At 38.2% G+C, this 19,393-nt stretch overlaps 1 protein-coding gene across 1 annotated transcript in view; it reads left to right on the top strand.

Annotated features, from left to right (window-relative positions):
• Positions 1-19,393, top strand: part of ARHGEF10L (Rho guanine nucleotide exchange factor 10 like) — a 106,798-nt gene that overhangs the window by 63,776 nt on the left and 23,629 nt on the right. Inside the window, exons 8-17 of the mRNA XM_063436666.1 lie at positions 781-889; positions 11,896-12,008; positions 12,093-12,170; positions 12,916-13,095; positions 15,137-15,253; positions 16,286-16,378; positions 16,462-16,635; positions 18,485-18,630; positions 18,931-19,106; positions 19,190-19,305. Coding sequence (XP_063292736.1) covers positions 781-889; positions 11,896-12,008; positions 12,093-12,170; positions 12,916-13,095; positions 15,137-15,253; positions 16,286-16,378; positions 16,462-16,635; positions 18,485-18,630; positions 18,931-19,106; positions 19,190-19,305 — 1,302 coding nt within the window. The remainder of the gene's footprint in view (positions 1-780; positions 890-11,895; positions 12,009-12,092; positions 12,171-12,915; positions 13,096-15,136; positions 15,254-16,285; positions 16,379-16,461; positions 16,636-18,484; positions 18,631-18,930; positions 19,107-19,189; positions 19,306-19,393) is intronic.

The raw sequence follows: 19,393 nt of genomic DNA, 5'->3' as shown, positions 1-19,393 counted from the left end.
GCAGTGTGCCTTGTCCTGGCGCTCTCTCTCCCTCGCAGTGTGCCTTGTCCTGGCTCTCACTCGCAGTGTGCCTTGTCCTGACACTCTCTCCCTCGCAGTGTGCCTTGTCCTGGCGCTCTCTCCCTCGCAGTGTGCCTTGTCCTGCACTCTCCCTCGCAGTGTGCCTTGTCCTGGCACTCTCTCACTCGCAGTGTGCCTTGTCCTGGCACTCTCTCCCTCGCAGTGTGCCTTGTCCTGGCACTTTCTCACTCGCAGTGTGCCTTGTCCTGACACTCTCTCTCTCTCGCAGTGTGCCTTGTCCTGGCTCTCACTCGCAGTGTGCCTTGTCCTGGCTCTCACTCGCAGTGTGCCTTGTCCTGGCACTCTCTCACTCGCAGTGTGCCTTGTCCTGGCACTCTCTCCCTTGCAGTGTGCCTTGTCCTGGCACTCTCTCTCTCTCGCAGTGTGCCTTGTCCTGCGCTCTCCCTCGCAGTGTGCCTTGCCCTGACACTCTCTCTCTCCCTCGCAGTGTGCCTTGTCTTGACACTCTCTCTCTCGCAGTGTGCCTTGTCCTGCGCTCTCTCTCCCTCGCAGTGTGTATGGTTTCATTATAATCTTGCTTTCAAATTAATCCCTTAGCTTCCAGCAGATTCCTGTCAGGTGATTACTTTGTTTATTACAGATAACACATAACAAAATTCAGTTGATTGCGGATACTATTTACACTCTGATGCTCTAATATACGTGTTGGTATTTTCAGTCCCGGCCTTTGAACTAACACAACTTTTTTTTCTCATGAAGATGACGCAATTGATGAAAGCTGCGAGAAGCGGTACAAAGGATGGGCTGGAGAAAACACGCAATGCGGTGATGCGCAAAGTAACCTTTTTACAGCGTAAAGAAACTACTGGTAAGAAATTCTGCAGGTTTCATAATACTGCTATATTTTTATTTACCGGTAGAAGTCCGGGTGTGCAAACTAAACCCCCCACCACCTTTTCATTTACCCCAAATTTATTGGAAAGCTTGCTTGCGCAGCTAGCACATAAACCTAAGCTGGTTGATTACTTTATTGCATGGCTGTTGTTGAAAAGTATGTGTTTTTTCTTTTTTTTTCTTACATTTGAACATACGTGTTGCAACTTCCAAATACATGGACAGCAATTTTTTTTAACCAGATGGTACTAAATATAAGGGTCTGGATATCGCAAAATAAACAGAATTATATTTCAGAACTTACACTCTTTCAATAGATACATAGACCTCACTTTAATAAGCTTTCCAAATCATTTAGTACTCTAAGAAAAATGTCCAAATAATTTATATACAGAAGTCGCACTTTAAGCGTGCGGATTTTTTGTAGATAACTCATATCGAGGTCAAAATGCCTCAAATACTGTTACAAATTCACAAAATTATGATTAACTAGTAGCCATATTCCTACATTTAATAAAGACCCAAGACGTATTTATCAATAGCAGCCGTGGTCTGTAGGTTACATATAGGCCATATATTTATTAATAGGTAGAGCTGTTAGTCTGCAGGTTACATATAGGCCATATATTTATTAATGGGTAGAGTTGTTAGTCTGCAGGTTACATATAGGCCATATATTTATTAATGGGTAGAGCTGTTAGTCTGTAGGTTACATATAGGCCATATATTTATTAATGGGTAGAGCTGTTAGTCTGCAGGTTACATATAGGCCATATATTTATTAATGGGTAGAGTTGTTAGTCTGCAGGTTACATATAGGCCATATATTTATTAATGGGTAGAGCTGTTAGTCTGTAGGTTACATATAGGCCATATATTTATTAATGGGTAGAGCTGTTAGTCTGCAGGTTACATATAGGCCATATATTTATTAATGGGTAGAGTTGTTAGTCTGCAGGTTACATATAGGCCATATATTTATTAATGGATAGAGCTGTTAGTCTGCAGGTTACATATAGGCCATATATTTATTAATGGGTAGAGCTGTTAGTCTGCAGGTTACATATGGGCCATATATTTATTAATGGGTAGAGCTGTTAGTCTGCAGGTTACATATAGGCCATATATTTATTAATGGGTAGAGCTGTTAGTCTGTAGGTTACATATAGGCCATATATTTATTAATGGGTAGAGCTGTTAGTCTGCAGGTTACATATAGGCCATATATTTATTAATGGGTAGAGCTGTTAGTCTGTAGGTTACATATAGGCCATATATTTATTAATGGATAGAGCTGTTAGTCTGCAGGTTACATATAGGCCATATATTTATTAATGGGTAGAGCTGTTAGTCTGTAGGTTACATATAGGCCATATATTTATTAATGGGTAGAGCTGTTAGTCTGCAGGTTACATATAGGCCATATATTTATTAATGGATAGAGCTGTTAGTCTGCAGGTTACATATAGGCCATATATTTATTAATAGGTAGAGCTGTTAGTCTGCAGGTTACATATAGGTCATATATTTATTAATGGGTAGAGCTGTTAGTCTGCAGGTTACATATAGGCCATATATTTATTAATGGGTAGAGCTGTTAGTCTACAGGTTACATATAGGCCATATATTTATTAATGGGTAGAGCTGTTAGTCTGCAGGTTACATATAGGCCATATATTTATTAATGGGTAGAGCTGTTAGTCTGCAGGTTACATATAGGCCATATATTTATTAATGGGTAGAGCTGTTAGTCTGTAGGTTACATATAGGCCATATATTTAATAATGGATAGAGCTGTTAGTCTGCAGGTTACATATAGGCCATATATTTATTAATGGGTAGAGCTGTTAGTCTGTAGGTTACATATAGGCCATATATTTATTAATGGGTAGAGCTGTTAGTCTGCAGGTTACATATAGGCCATATATTTATTAATGGGTAGAGCTGTTAGTCTGCAGGTTACATATAGGCCATATATTTATTAATGGGTAGAGCTGTTAGTCTGTAGGTTACATATAGGCCATATATTTATTAATGGATAGAGCTGTTAGTCTGCAGGTTACATATAGGCCATATATTTATTAATAGGTAGAGCTGTTAGTCTGCAGGTTACATATAGGCCATATATTTATTAATAGGTAGAGCTGTTAGTCTGCAGGTTACATATAGGCCATATATTTATTAATAGGTAGAGCTGTTAGTCTGTAGGTTACATATAGGCCATATATTTATTAATGGATAGAGCTGTTAGTCTGCAGGTTACATATAGGCCATATATTTATTAATAGGTAGAGCTGTTAGTCTGCAGGTTACATATAGGCCATATATTTATTAATAGGTAGAGCTGTTAGTCTGCAGGTTACATATAGGCCATATATTTATTATAATAGATAGAGCTGTTAGTCTGCAGGTTACATATAGGCCATATATTTATTAATAGGTAGAGCTGTTAGTCTGCAGGTTACATACAGGCCATATATTTATTAATGGGTAGAGCTGTTAGTCTGCAGGTTACATATAGGCCATATATTTATTAATGGGTAGAGCTGTTAGTCTGCAGGTTACATATAGGCCATATATTTATTAATGGGTAGAGCTGTTAGTCTGCAGGTTACATATAGGCCATATATTTATTAATGGGTAGAGCTGTTAGTCTGCAGGTTACATATAGGCCATATATTTATTTATAGGTAGAGCTGTTAGTCTGCAGGTTACATATGGGCCATATATTTATTAATGGGTAGAGCTGTTAGTCTGCAGGTTACATATAGGCCATATATTTATTAATGGGTAGAGCTGTTAGTCTGCAGGTTACATACGGGCCATATCTTTATTAATGGGTAGAGCTGTTAGTCTGCAGGTTACATATAGGCCATATATTTATTAATGGGTAGAGCTGTTAGTCTGCAGGTTACATATAGGCCATATATTTATTAATGGGTAGAGCTGTTAGTCTGCAGGTTACATATAGGCCATATATTTATTAATGGGTAGAGCTGCTAGTCTGCAGGTTACATATAGGCCATATATTTATTAATGGGTAGAGCTGTTAGTCTGCAGGTTACATATAGGCCATATATTTATTAATGGGTAGAGCTGTTAGTCTGCAGGTTACATATAGGCCATATATTTATTAATGGATAGAGCTGTTAGTCTGCAGGTTACATATAGGCCATATATTTATTAATGGGTAGAGCTGTTAGTCTGCAGGTTACATATAGGCCATATATTTATTAATGGGTAGAGCTGTTAGTCTGTAGGTTACATATAGGCCATATATTTATTAATGGGTAGAGCTGTTAGTCTGCAGGTTACATATAGGCCATATATTTATTAATGGATAGAGCTGTTAGTCTGCAGGTTAAATATAGGCCATATATTTATTAATGGATAGAGCTGTTAGTCTGCAGGTTACATATAGGCCATATATTTATTAATGGATAGAGCTGTTAGTCTGTAGGTTACATATATGCCATATATTTATTAATGGGTAGAGCTGTTAGTCTGCAGGTTACATATAGGCCATATATTTATTAATGGGTAGAGCTGTTAGTCTGCAGGTTACATATAGGCCATATATTTATTAATAGTTAGAGCTGTTAGTCTGCAGGTTACATATAGGCCATATATTTATTAATAGGTAGATCTGTTAGTCTGCAGGTTACATATGGGCCATATATTTATTAATGGGTAGAGCTGTTAGTCTGCAGGTTACATATAGGCCACATATTTATAAATGGGTAGAGCTGTTAGTCTGTAGGTTACATATAGGCCATATATTTATTAATGGGTAGAGCTGTTAGTCTGCAGGTTACATATAGGCCATATATTTATTAATGGGTAGAGCTGTTAGTCTGTAGGTTACATATAAGCCATATATTTATTAATGGGTAGAGATGTTAGTCTGCAGGTTACATATAGGCCATATATTTATTAATGGATAGAGCTGTTAGTCTGCAGGTTACATATAGAACATATATTTATTAATGGGTAGAGCTGTTAGTCTGTAGGTTACATATAAGTCATATATTTATTAATGGGTAGAGCTGTTAGTCTGCAGGTTACATATAGGCCATATATTTATTAATAGGTAGAGTTGTTAGTCTGCAGGTTACATATAGGCCATATATTAATGGGTAGAGTTGTTAGTCTGCAGGTTACATATAGGCCATATATTTATTAATGGGTAGAGCTGTTAGTCTGCAGGTTACATATAGGCCATATATTTATTAATGGATAGAGCTGGTAGTCTGGAGATTACATATAGGCCATATATTTATTAATGGGTAGAGCTGTTAGTCTGCAGGTTACATATAGGCCATATATTTATTAATGGGTAGAGCTGTTAGTCTGTAGGTTACATATAGGCCATATATTTATTAATGGGTAGAGCTGTTAGTCTGCAGGTTACATATAGGCCATATATTTATTAATGGGTAGAGCTGTTAGTCTGTAGGTTACATATAGGCCATATATTTATTAATGGATAGAGCTGTTAGTCTGCAGGTTACATATAGGCCATATATTAATGGGTAGAGTTGTTAGTCTGCAGGTTACATATAGGCCATATATTTATTAATGGGTAGAGCTGTTAGTCTGCAGGTTACATATAGGCCATATATTTATTAATGGATAGAGCTGGTAGTCTGGAGATTACATATAGGCCATATATTTATTAATGGGTAGAGCTGTTAGTCTGTAGGTTACATATAGGTCATATATTTATTAATGGGTAGAGCTGTTAGTCTGCAGGTTACATATAGGCCATATATTAATGGGTAGAGTTGTTAGTCTGCAGGTTACATATAGGCCATATATTTATTAATGGGTAGAGCTGTTAGTCTGCAGGTTACATATAGGCCATATATTTATTAATGGATAGAGCTGGTAGTCTGGAGATTACATATAGGCCATATATTTATTAATGGGTAGAGCTGTTAGTCTGTAGGTTACATATAGGCCATATATTTATTAATGGATAGAGCTGTTAGTCTGCAGGTTACATATAGGCCATATATTTATTAATGGATAGAGCTGTTAGTCTACAGGTTACATATAGGCCATATATTTATTAATGGGTAGAGCTGTTAGTCTGCAGGTTACATACAGGCCATATATTTATTAATGGGTAGAGCTGTTAGTCTGCAGGTTACATATAGGCCATATATTTATTAATGGGTAGAGCTGTTAGTCTGCAGGTTACATATAGGCCATATATTTATTAATGGGTAGAGCTGTTAGTCTGCAGGTTACATATAGGCCATATATTTATTAATGGGTAGAGCTGTTAGTCTGCAGGTTACATATAGGCCATATATTTATTTATAGGTAGAGCTGTTAGTCTGCAGGTTACATATGGGCCATATATTTATTAATGGGTAGAGCTGTTAGTCTGCAGGTTACATATAGGCCATATATTTATTAATGGGTAGAGCTGTTAGTCTGCAGGTTACATACGGGCCATATCTTTATTAATGGGTAGAGCTGTTAGTCTGCAGGTTACATATAGGCCATATATTTATTAATGGGTAGAGCTGTTAGTCTGCAGGTTACATATAGGCCATATATTTATTAATGGGTAGAGCTGTTAGTCTGCAGGTTACATATAGGCCATATATTTATTAATGGGTAGAGCTGCTAGTCTACAGGTTACATATAGGCCATATATTTATTAATGGGTAGAGCTGTTAGTCTGCAGGTTACATATAGGCCATATATTTATTAATGGGTAGAGCTGTTAGTCTGCAGGTTACATATAGGCCATATATTTATTAATGGATAGAGCTGTTAGTCTGCAGGTTACATATAGGCCATATATTTATTAATGGGTAGAGCTGTTAGTCTGCAGGTTACATATAGGCCATATATTTATTAATGGGTAGAGCTGTTAGTCTGTAGGTTACATATAGGCCATATATTTATTAATGGGTAGAGCTGTTAGTCTGCAGGTTACATATAGGCCATATATTTATTAATGGATAGAGCTGTTAGTCTGCAGGTTAAATATAGGCCATATATTTATTAATGGATAGAGCTGTTAGTCTGTAGGTTACATATAGGCCATATATTTATTAATGGATAGAGCTGTTAGTCTGTAGGTTACATATATGCCATATATTTATTAATGGGTAGAGCTGTTAGTCTGCAGGTTACATATAGGCCATATATTTATTAATGGGTAGAGCTGTTAGTCTGCAGGTTACATATAGGCCATATATTTATTAATAGTTAGAGCTGTTAGTCTGCAGGTTACATATAGGCCATATATTTATTAATAGGTAGATCTGTTAGTCTGCAGGTTACATATGGGCCATATATTTATTAATGGGTAGAGCTGTTAGTCTGCAGGTTACATATAGGCCACATATTTATAAATGGGTAGAGCTGTTAGTCTGTAGGTTACATATAGGCCATATATTTATTAATGGGTAGAGCTGTTAGTCTGCAGGTTACATATAGGCCATATATTTATTAATGGGTAGAGCTGTTAGTCTGTAGGTTACATATAAGCCATATATTTATTAATGGGTAGAGATGTTAGTCTGCAGGTTACATATAGGCCATATATTTATTAATGGATAGAGCTGTTAGTCTGCAGGTTACATATAGAACATATATTTATTAATGGGTAGAGCTGTTAGTCTGTAGGTTACATATAAGTCATATATTTATTAATGGGTAGAGCTGTTAGTCTGCAGGTTACATATAGGCCATATATTTATTAATAGGTAGAGTTGTTAGTCTGCAGGTTACATATAGGCCATATATTAATGGGTAGAGTTGTTAGTCTGCAGGTTACATATAGGCCATATATTTATTAATGGGTAGAGCTGTTAGTCTGCAGGTTACATATAGGCCATATATTTATTAATGGATAGAGCTGGTAGTCTGGAGATTACATATAGGCCATATATTTATTAATGGGTAGAGCTGTTAGTCTGCAGGTTACATATAGGCCATATATTTATTAATGGGTAGAGCTGTTAGTCTGTAGGTTACATATAGGCCATATATTTATTAATGGGTAGAGCTGTTAGTCTGCAGGTTACATATAGGCCATATATTTATTAATGGGTAGAGCTGTTAGTCTGTAGGTTACATATAGGCCATATATTTATTAATGGATAGAGCTGTTAGTCTGTAGGTTACATATAGGCCATATATTTATTAATGGATAGAGCTGTTAGTCTGGAGATTACATATAGGCCATATATTTATTAATGGATAGAGCTGTTAGTCTGCAGGTTACATATAGGCCATATATTTATTAATGGGTAGAGCTGTTAGTCTGTAGGTTACATATAGGCCATATATTTATTAATGGATAGAGCTGTTAGTCTGCAGGTTACATATAGGCCATATATTTATTAATGGATAGAGCTGTTAGTCTACAGGTTACATATAGGCCATATATTTATTAATGGGTAGAGCTGTTAGTCTGCAGGTTACATATAGGCCATATATTTATTAATGGGTAGAGCTGTTAGTCTGTAGGTTACATATAGGCCATATATTTATTAATGGATAGAGCTGTTAGTCTGTAGGTTACATATAGGCCATATATATATTAATGGGTAGAGCTGTTAGTCTGTAGGTTACATATAGGCCATATATTTATTAATGGGTAGAGCTGTTAGCCTGCAGGTTACATATAGGCCATATATTTATTAATGGATAGAGCTGTTAGTCTGTAGGTTACATATAGGCCATATATTTATTAATGGGTAGAGCTGTTAGTCTGTAGGTTACATATAGGCCATATATTTATTAATGGATAGAGCTGTTAGTCTGCAGGTTACATATAGGCCATATATTAATGGATAGAGCTGTTAGTCTGCAGGTTACATATAGGCCATATATTTATTAATGGATAGAGCTGTTAGTCTGTAGGTTACATATAGGCCATATATTTATTAATGGGTAGAGCTGTTAGTCTGCAGGTTACATATAGGCCATATATTTATTAATGGGTAGAGCTGTTAGTCTGCAGGTTACATATAGGCCATATATTTATTAATGGGTAGAGCTGTTAGCCTGCAGGTTACATATAGGCCATATATTTATTAATGGGTAGAGCTGTTAGTCTGCAGGTTACATATAGGCCATATATTTATTAATGGATAGAGCTGTTAGTCTGCAGGTTACATATAGGCCATATATTTATTAATGGATAGAGCTGTTAGTCTGTAGGTTACATATAGGCCATATATTTATTAATGGGTAGAGCTGTTAGTCTGCAGGTTACATATAGGCCATATATTTGTTAATGGGTAGAGCTGTTAGTCTGCAGGTTACATATAGGCCATATATATATTAATGGGTAGAGCTGTTAGTCTGCAGGTTACATATAGGCCATATATATATTAATGGGTAGAGCTGTTAGTCTGCAGGTTACATATAGGCCATATATTTATTAATGGGTAGAGCTGTTAGTCTGCAGGTTACATATAGGCCATATATTTATTAATGGGTAGAGCTGTTAGTCTGCAGGTTACATATAGGCCATATATTTATTAATGGGTAGAGCTGTTAGCCTGCAGGTTACATATAGGCCATATATTTATTAATGGATAGAGCTGTTAGTCTGTAGGTTACATATAGGCCATATATTTATTAATGGGTAGAGCTGTTAGTCTGTAGGTTACATATAGGCCATATATTTATTAATGGATAGAGCTGTTAGTCTGCAGGTTACATATAGGCCATATATTTATTAATGGATAGAGCTGTTAGTCTGCAGGTTACATATAGGCCATATATTTATTAATGGATAGAGCTGTTAGTCTGTAGGTTACATATAGGCCATATATTTATTAATGGGTAGAGCTGTTAGTCTGCAGGTTACATATAGGCCATATATTTATTAATGGGTAGAGCTGTTAGTCTGCAGGTTACATATAGGCCATATATTTATTAATGGGTAGAGCTGTTAGCCTGCAGGTTACATATAGGCCATATATTTATTAATGGGTAGAGCTGTTAGTCTGCAGGTTACATATAGGCCATATATTTATTAATGGATAGAGCTGTTAGTCTGCAGGTTACATATAGGCCATATATTTATTAATGGATAGAGCTGTTAGTCTGTAGGTTACATATAGGCCATATATTTATTAATGGGTAGAGCTGTTAGTCTGCAGGTTACATATAGGCCATATATTTGTTAATGGGTAGAGCTGTTAGTCTGCAGGTTACATATAGGCCATATATATATTAATGGGTAGAGCTGTTAGTCTGCAGGTTACATATAGGCCATATATATATTAATGGGTAGAGCTGTTAGTCTGCAGGTTACATATAGGCCATATATTTATTAATGGGTAGAGCTGTTAGTCTGCAGGTTACATATAGGCCATATATTTATTAATGGGTAGAGCTGTTAGTCTGCAGGTTACATATAGGCCATATATTTATTAATGGGTAGAGCTGTTAGTCTGCAGGTTACATATAGGCCATATATTTATTAATGGGTAGAGCTGTTAGTCTGCAGGTTACATATAGGCCATATATTTATTAATGGGTAGAGCTGTTAGTCTGCAGGTTACATATAGGCCATATATTTATTAATGGGTAGAGCTGTTAGTCTGCAGGTTACATATAGGCCATATATTTATTAATAGGTAGAGCTGTTAGTCTGCAGGTTACATATAGGCCATATATTTATTAATGGGTAGAGCTGCTAGTCTGCAGGTTACATATAGGCCATATATTTATTAATGGGTAGAGCTGTTAGTCTGCAGGTTACATATAGGCCATATATTTATTAATAGGTAGAGCTGTTAGTCTGCAGGTTACATATAGGACATATATATTTATTAATGGGTAGAGCTGGTAGCCTGTAGGTTACATATAGGCCATATATTTATTAATGGGTAGAGCTGTTAGTCTGCAGGTTACATATAGGCCATATATTTATTAATGGGTAGAGCTGTTAGTCTGCAGGTTACATATAGGCCATATATTTATTAATGGGTAGAGCTGTTAGTCTGCAGGTTACATATAGGCCATATATATATTAATGGGTAGAGCTGTTAGTCTGCAGGTTACATATAGGCCATATATTTATTAATGGATAGAGCTGTTAGTCTGCAGGTTACATATAGGCCATATATTTATTAATGGATAGAGCTGTTAGTCTGCAGGTTACATATAGGCCATATATTTATTAATGGGTAGAGCTGTTAGTCTGTAGGTTACATATAGGCCATATATTTATTAATGGGTAGAGCTGTTAGTCTGTAGGTTACATATAGGCCATATATTTATTAATGGGTAGAGCTGTTAGTCTGCAGGTTACATATAGGCCATATATTTATTAATGGGTAGAGCTGTTAGTCTGCAAGTTACATATAGGCCATATATTTATTAATGGGTAGAGCTGTTAGTCTGTAGGTTACATATAGGCCATATATTTATTAATGGGTAGAGCTGTTAGTCTGCAGGTTACAAATAGGCCATTTATTTGTAATGTGCCTGGTTGCTTGTATGGGTGCACATGAAGAAGGAAGTGACATCTGAGTCACAAAATTAAATTTGTCCTGTCAGCAGATCCTTAAAGGACCAAAACAGAACTCCTCCTCCGTCAGACTGGCAAACTAAACTCATCCCTTCCTCCCTCCCCAGACACTGATACCAAACCTCAGCTTGTAATCCAAGCCAAGGAAGAGACCCTGCCCTCCGCCCCCCCCCCTCCCTTAGCCACATACACACACACACACACACTGTGCACAGCTTTCTGTGCAAATCACGGCTCTCCATGAATTCAGTGCCAAGGATGGGGAATGGGACAAGGGGACCCAGGGGCTGGTTCAGGAGAAGCAGCTCAACGAGTTCCAGAGTTGATCAGGAGTGTCTGAAGGAGGACAGTGTCTCCTCGGGTAATTAGACGCTCACAGTTGTCCCAGACACACAGCTGTGGTTGACACTGTCGGAGTCCACAAGACATGAGTCCCTTTCTCAGCCTGTGTTTTTCTTTTGCAGGTGACTCAGAGGAGGAGGAAATGGGCTTTCTGGAAGTCAGTGGACTCGATTTGGACTTGCAACCTCCTTCGTCTGAGCTTGGCCCGATGCCAGAGGGTCTTAGTGCCCAGCAGGTGAGTGCCAATCTGTGTGGAGTCTCACAGTGTTGTAAAATCATAAAACAGATCCTTGGCTCACTCTTAACATGTCTTTTCCAGATCCTTCGTCGCCACATTCTGTCTTCTATAGTACAGAGTGAAAGGAGTTACGTGGAGTCCCTGCGGCGTGTCCTACAGGTGAGTGGTTGATATAAGCATTAATAATATATTTTGCTTGATATTGTTGAGTGTGTGCTTTAAACTTACCTGGCAGGACTACATATATACTTTACACTTACTTGGCAGGACCACATATATACTTTACACTTATTTGGCAGGACCACATATATACTTTACACTTACTTGGCAGGACCACATATATACTTTACACTTACTTGGCAGGACCACATATATACTTTACACTTACTTGGCAGGACTACATATATACTTTACACTTACTTGGCAGGACTACATATATACTTTACACTTACTTGGCAGGACCACATATATACTTTACACTTACCTGGCATGTCTACATATATACTGTACACCTACCTGATGGTGAATTCACACTGTGACCTCTTTTGATATGATTATGCATTCCCTACTCCAGTACACTCTGTGCCCTCAGCTGGCCTGACTTAGCATGTGCTCTTTCTGTATGTGTTGTGTCTGCATGTGTATCTGTCTTTACCTGTCATGGTACGGCATGCGCTGTGCTCTTACCTGGCGTGTTCCAGAACACTGGGCTTTTACTTGATAAAGCTTAGTACATACAGTTGTGAAGCACACCCTGTGCCCTTACCTGATGCGATGCAGTAAACCTTGTTCCCATGTGTGAGTAGCGATGCTGAACATGTCCTGTGTGGCTAGCTTGACTGAGGGAACTCGAAGTTGCGGAGAATGCACAATGTTCCAACCTCTAGGTCTCTCTTGATCTCAGGATTACCGGGGGCCACTCATGGAGATGGAGCCCAAACTCCTTAGTGCTAGGAAGTGTCACGTCGTCTTCTCTCGAGTGAAGGAGATTCTGCACTGTCACTCCGTGTTCCAGATCGCCCTGGCCTCACGCGTGGCTGAGTGGGATTCATCTGAAAAAGTTGGGGACCTGTTTGTAGCCTCTGTGAGTGCGAGTATTGAACCAAACTAATTTCTTTAATTCTTCTTTATATATTTTATTGTAGATTGAATATTTGGATTAATGTCACTTATGTATATATACACATATAAAGAGAATGGCCTGCTTGACCTACTGGATGGGAGTTACATGAGTTGTTAAATCTAATGGGCAGTAACATTCTAAGGTTAGAGGAAGTAGATGAAGTCTGCATCCATTGGCTCCCATGCTGATTTCCTGCAAAATCTAAATAATGAGAGAAGAAAAGGAGAAACTAAATTCTCCCTCTACTCTATGATGAAATCGTAGAATCCATCTTCTCTCTAAAAGAGAACTGTGTGTGTGTGTGTGTGTGTATATATATATATATATAAATACACACACACACACACACACACACACCTGAGGAAGAGAGGAAAACTCTTGAAAGCTTATCTTTGAAATATTATGTTAGTCCAATAAAAAGGGTATCATTGCATACTGCAATACTCTGGTACTTTGGTAAGTTCATTAAGGAGCAACTAGTTAAACTAGTGGCGTTTTATTTTCAAAATGGCAGGCCCATTATTTTGATGCAAAGAGAAAATTGTCCTGAAATGTGGTTTCAACAAGATGGGCTACTGCCCATACAGCCAGGTCCACAATGGACCTCCTGATATAACTGAGTGAGTGGATAATTTAATGAAATTCCCAGATTAATTGGCTGCCACGTTCTCCCGAACTCTCAGCTCCCGATTACTTCCGGTAGTGATGTCTGAAGGAGCGGGTGTAAGTGAACAAACTGCATATATTTAAGTAGCTCAAAAAGAATATCCGTGCAGCAATTCGAGATGCAAACATGTTCATGTTATGAACAATGCAATCGAAAGAGTCCGACTGCGAGGCGGCAAATAGAGCTCATTTAAAAGATGTCACCTTACATACCTAGTCAAACAAATCTCCATACATTAAGCATTCATTCTATGTAATATCATTGAAATTGGTTCATTAATAAAAGTTATTGACTCCTCAAACCCTAATCTGAATTTTGATGCCCCCTGTAAATGCATCAACATATTCCCGAAAAAATACACCAAGGCCACAGCTATGTCACGGTATAAAATACGTCCCTCGTTTAGTATTTAATCACTATTCTTGCGAAGATGATTACCATGATGTGTATAGTGCAGACACATTTTGCAGGACTCTACAATGGAATATAATAAAACATAGCATCGGTTTAGGTGAACATAAATTATATACGTGAATGATGTGTCTTCCATCATTTTATTGCACTTTTATTCTGACAGTCTGTATAGAAAATGTCATGTTAGCCAAAAGTGGCTCAATACACAGGAAAGCTGGTTTCAAGAATATTTTAGAATTTTCAAGTACCCAATTTTTCATTTTTTAACAGTTGAGTAGTTACCATGGAAACCAATGTAAAGTCTCTGCTAATTATTCCCCTTTTAGGTCTTTGCCCCAGAATTGCCCAATATCATGAGTGATAGAAATAGTTCTGTCATGTATTATTGTCAGTGTCTTTGCTGGAGCTATGTTTAAAATACATACCCTGCTATAGGAGATGGCCTGTGGCGTTGACTTCACACGATTAACGATCTGGTCTGCTATATCAGTTATTTTATTAACAGTATATTTGGAGTGAAATTCACAAGTGTCAATGGAAGAAGAATTTGTTACAGTTGTCAATCAGAGTTCTAAAAGTGGAGCATCACGAGGAAGATTGCCGTGGTTTCCATGGCTCCAAATAACCTAAAATGGGGAGAATCCATTAGCTGTAATCCTTTTAAAAAACAAAAACACACATTTATATTCAGACTTCTTAAAATCTCAAATCTCCACAAGTAAACAAAAAGGTTGAAGAGTCTGGCAAAAACTTGTCAAGATTGGTTTCCATGATGACTGCTCCACTTTTAGAACTCTGCCCCAAATTCGCTCTACTTTTAACCGCTTTTTAAAAACTGAAAATGGACATTTCAGACCGTGTCTTTTTTTTTTTTTTTTTCACAATGTATTCCTGTTAAACTCTTTTTGGTATTTGTCACAGTTTTCGAAGTCCATGGTGCTTGACGTTTATAGTGAATATGTTAATAACTTCACCAACGCCATGACGCTAATCAAGAAGGCATGCCTTACAAAGCCAGCGTTTCTGGAATTCCTAAAGGTGTGTTAATGGAATGATTTTTTTTTTGTCCGTTCTATTTTAATTTTCATGTTTGTCTCTTGACCAGTTATCCCATTTGTCCCAAGACGCCTGCATATCCTAACTTGGTGGCAGCGATGGGATGGAGAGAGATTTTGTTGCATTTGTGACGTGGATAGGTTTAAGTTGTGTAATTATGATTGCTGTCACATACTGTGTTCTAGTATGTTGGAAAACCGTGCTCCAAATAAATCATTTGTGTATTGCATATTGCTCACCCATCTAACACATGATAGTCATGGTTTAGTTTTTTGCACAATACACATTACACATTACTTTGGGAATAATGGTGATTTAGCACGGAAATTCCATATTTAGTTCAAAGTGGCCAATTTATAATAATCCCAGTTTGGATGTTTCTGTATATATAAATTTGCATCTCTTAACAATTCTCTACAATTCCGGAATTGGCAAGTAGCCTCATAAAGGGTTTAATCTCTTGTTTATTGCATGATACTTATTCAGTGTTATTTTTTTTGAAAACGTATAATTAATAAAACCAAAAAAAACTAAAAACTGCATTATAGCCTAAAATGCATAATTTTCTTTTCCGTTCTCAGTTCTGTCATGTTACATAGCAGGCATAGCCACTTAAAAGGGCACCGTAGGCACCATAACAATTTCAGCTGACTAGATAGGATACTTGGAGTCTGCAGGCTCTGGGTCCAGCGTCACTGATACAGGTTTTACTGACTATTTAGGAAAGATGCCCACCTCCTTGCAGCCTGCAGCCCACCGCCAGTAACAAAAAGGCCCAATGCTATATTTTAGCCAGCTACTTGGTAATGCCAAAATGAGACATTCACAGCCAGTGCTTACAATTTCACAAAATTAACTGTAAGCGAGCACACATTTTGGGGATTTTTTTTTTTTAACCAAATATGTTGAAACATGGATGAAGAATAAGTACTGCCTGTAGAGGGCAACACAAAGATCTGTTGCCCTATCGGTCTATGTTTGCCATCATTCTATATCAGTTTGCTTCCTTTGCAGAAGAAACAAGCTGTCAGCCCGGATAGGGTCACTCTGTATGGTTTAATGGTGAAACCCATCCAGCGATTCCCACAGTTTATATTGCTGCTACAGGTAAAGTCTCATTGAACTGCACTGTTTTACGTCCTCCTTAACCTCCCTCCTTTGCCAGTAACACTCCGTCTCTGGATTTGCAGGATATGTTGAAGAACACGCCGCGTGGGCACCCTGACCGCCTATCACTGCAGCTGGCGCTGACCGAACTGGAAACGCTGGCAGAGAAACTAAATGAGCAAAAGCGCATGGCCGACCAAATGGCTGAGATACAGCAACTGTGTAAGAGCATCAGCGACCGCAACCCTCTTCACAAGGTAAGATGTGGCAGCCATTTTGTTTGCCATATTGTGTTAAACCACGTTTTGCAGTCCCATGGCGTCATGCCCAGTCCGTCTGCCTGGGTAGTCATCCACCCTATCACTCCAGTTCACCGAATGCTTCTCAAAGACCATTGTCTAAACTTACAATGGATCCAGAACAAGCTGCTGGCCGGCTGATACAGTAGCCGATCTTCTCGTTTTATAATGCGAAGGTGCAATCCGTGAACAGACTCCTCTAAACTAGCAGGACCTGCACTGTTATTCGCCAGCGGGCTCAGTCTGATACTTGCCCCTCATCCCTCCGCTGTTAGGAAAATGTGCTAAATTTCCAAGTCACTATTAATAGGATTTCATGGCAGACAGAGGGTCTGGCAGTAAATATAAACCTAAATCATTATTCTTGCACCTCTCTGTCCTTAAGAGGCGATGAGGAAAGATTTGCAGCCATCGCTTCCCTTGCTGCTTGACCAAGTGAGCCTTCCCTTGCATTCACACCCTTCAGAGGTGGGATGTAGGACGCAGCTCAGTGACTAAATACCTGCCACTGTTCTAGTCTTTAGCTACCAATAGGTGTGACTATATGGGAAAAACATGGAAAACAAGTTAAGCCACTTGATTAGAGTCTCTCTAGGACTAACTTCTAGAGCAGGGGTGCCAAAAAGGTCGATCCCCAGAGGTTTTAAAAGTACAGCTTCCATTATGCATTGTCATTCTAAATGCATGCAAAGTATCGTGGGAGTTGTAGTTTTACAACATTTGGGGATCTACCTTTTGGGCACCCTTGCTCTAGGAGTTGGTTATATTTATTTTCTATCCCTGTATTTTCAGTGATTTTCTCTCATCACTTGCAGATACTTAATACAATGAGTAAAAAAGAAATCAATGTTGGGGAACTTCACTATAACATGAGCTGTTCAGGATGCAAATTGTATTTGACGTATTCTGCCAAATTCACTGAACTTACAGCCAGGCTGAGATTCCTTTCCAGTTTGGATATTGTGGCCTGGACTTTGATTTGCTGCTAATTCACCTTTTAGTGAATAGCATTAATATATTTCAGTTTAATTCCTGTCCTGGGAGCATCACTAGGAATCTGAAACAAAGTATTCATTTTTTTAAAGACCAATATATTCAAGATTATTATTTTAATCTGCTTTTCCAAACATTCTTTTTTCAATAATAATTACAACAAAATATAATATAAACGAACAAAAACAACAAGAACGACAAACGGGGGGGAACACAATTGTCCAAACTTTCTCAGAGACATAAAGGGATATTGCGTTACCAGCACAATGAGAGGATTCGTTTCCATCAGAGCATCTAAAAAAAATGCTTGATTAACAAGTTCTGTGAACATCTGCATGCATTGAAACGACACGCTCTGCCTGCCAATAGCCAGGAGGTGGCAGCACAATAGTTTAGCTTTTTTTTCCTTATCCAGAAAGTGATATCTAACCTTGGAATCTTAGATTTAAACTATCAGAGTTATTCATTAAAGTGTGAATCAGCTGGGAATTCAAGGTGAATTTAAAGTAGATTTCAAATAAAAGACAGCCAAAAGCAACCATAAAACAGCCGAACTGAACACATAGCTGATTGGGGACATTTTTTTACAAACTGCTTTTATGGCAGGGAATTTAAAAATTCACTGATGCACATTTGTAAAAAAAAAACAAAACAAAAAACCCCTGTGTATTTTCCATGTCGCTCAGTCAGTTTAGAGCATTATGGGAAATGTAGTTTTAGAACATGGGATGCCATAGCTGTTCATATCTGCTATGTGGCTTAAGATGTATTTAGTATTTTATCTTACCTCCTTCTGTTTCCTATTAACCTGTAGAGTTTGAGCTCTGGGCAGCACCAGCTCCTCCTCTGTGAGACGTTTACGGAGATGGTGTATGGAGAACGAGGCCAGCTATTGAAGTCCAAGGAACGCCGGCTTTTTCTTCTGAACGATGGACTGGTTTGTGCCAACATCAATTTCAAGTAAGAATCTGCCAGGGATGATTGGGGGAAATAATAGCAAAGTTAAGCAGAGTAGGTGGTCAGTGACCTCTGTGTATTGGAAGATGAGACTTAACAATATATTAACATCTGTCTCTCATTGTCTGTGCTGTGACAGCAAATTTCACCATTTCACCCCACTGTGCAGCTACTGGTAGATCGCATGGAAAGAGGCTTTCCTGTATGACTTGTCTTGTATGAAATGGAGGTGTTCAGTGGTTAGATTGGTTTCTACAATCCTATTGCAGTGAAGTGATACTAGTATGCCATTCTTTCTCTTAGAGGGCAGCCGGACATTGGAAATTTGGTGCCTCTTGGTCCTCGATATGTTTTGAAGTGGAACATACCATTATCCCAGTTGCAAGTGGCTGAGTTTGGACAAGAGGGTCATGTCTTTGATAAAGATGCCCCTATGGGGTTACAAGCTGATGGCAAGAAGCAGTCTCCATCAAGCCAGAGTAAGTCTTCTCCCACGTTTCTTGCTAACTCTCAAACTGGTTATTATGTGGACTCCATGATGACACTGTTTGTTTCCCTGTAGCTAAAGGCTCGGTGGGATCTCCTCGACTCTACCAGGAACTGCAGGATGTTAAGAAAGACCTTGAAGTGGTGAAACATATCACACAGTTGATCAGTACCCTGCATGGAACATATCAGGCAAGTAATGTGATTCTATCGGATTACAAAATGCTCATCTCCTGATTGGGAACTATACTCCGTTACCTGGGTGCTTGTTGTTTCTTAC

The sequence above is a fragment of the Pelobates fuscus genome, chromosome 11, assembly GCF_036172605.1.
Source record: "Pelobates fuscus isolate aPelFus1 chromosome 11, aPelFus1.pri, whole genome shotgun sequence".
NCBI lineage: Eukaryota > Metazoa > Chordata > Amphibia > Anura > Pelobatidae > Pelobates > Pelobates fuscus.
The sequence above is the reverse complement of the archived record's forward strand: the minus strand, read 5'-3'. Positions and strand labels throughout refer to the sequence as shown.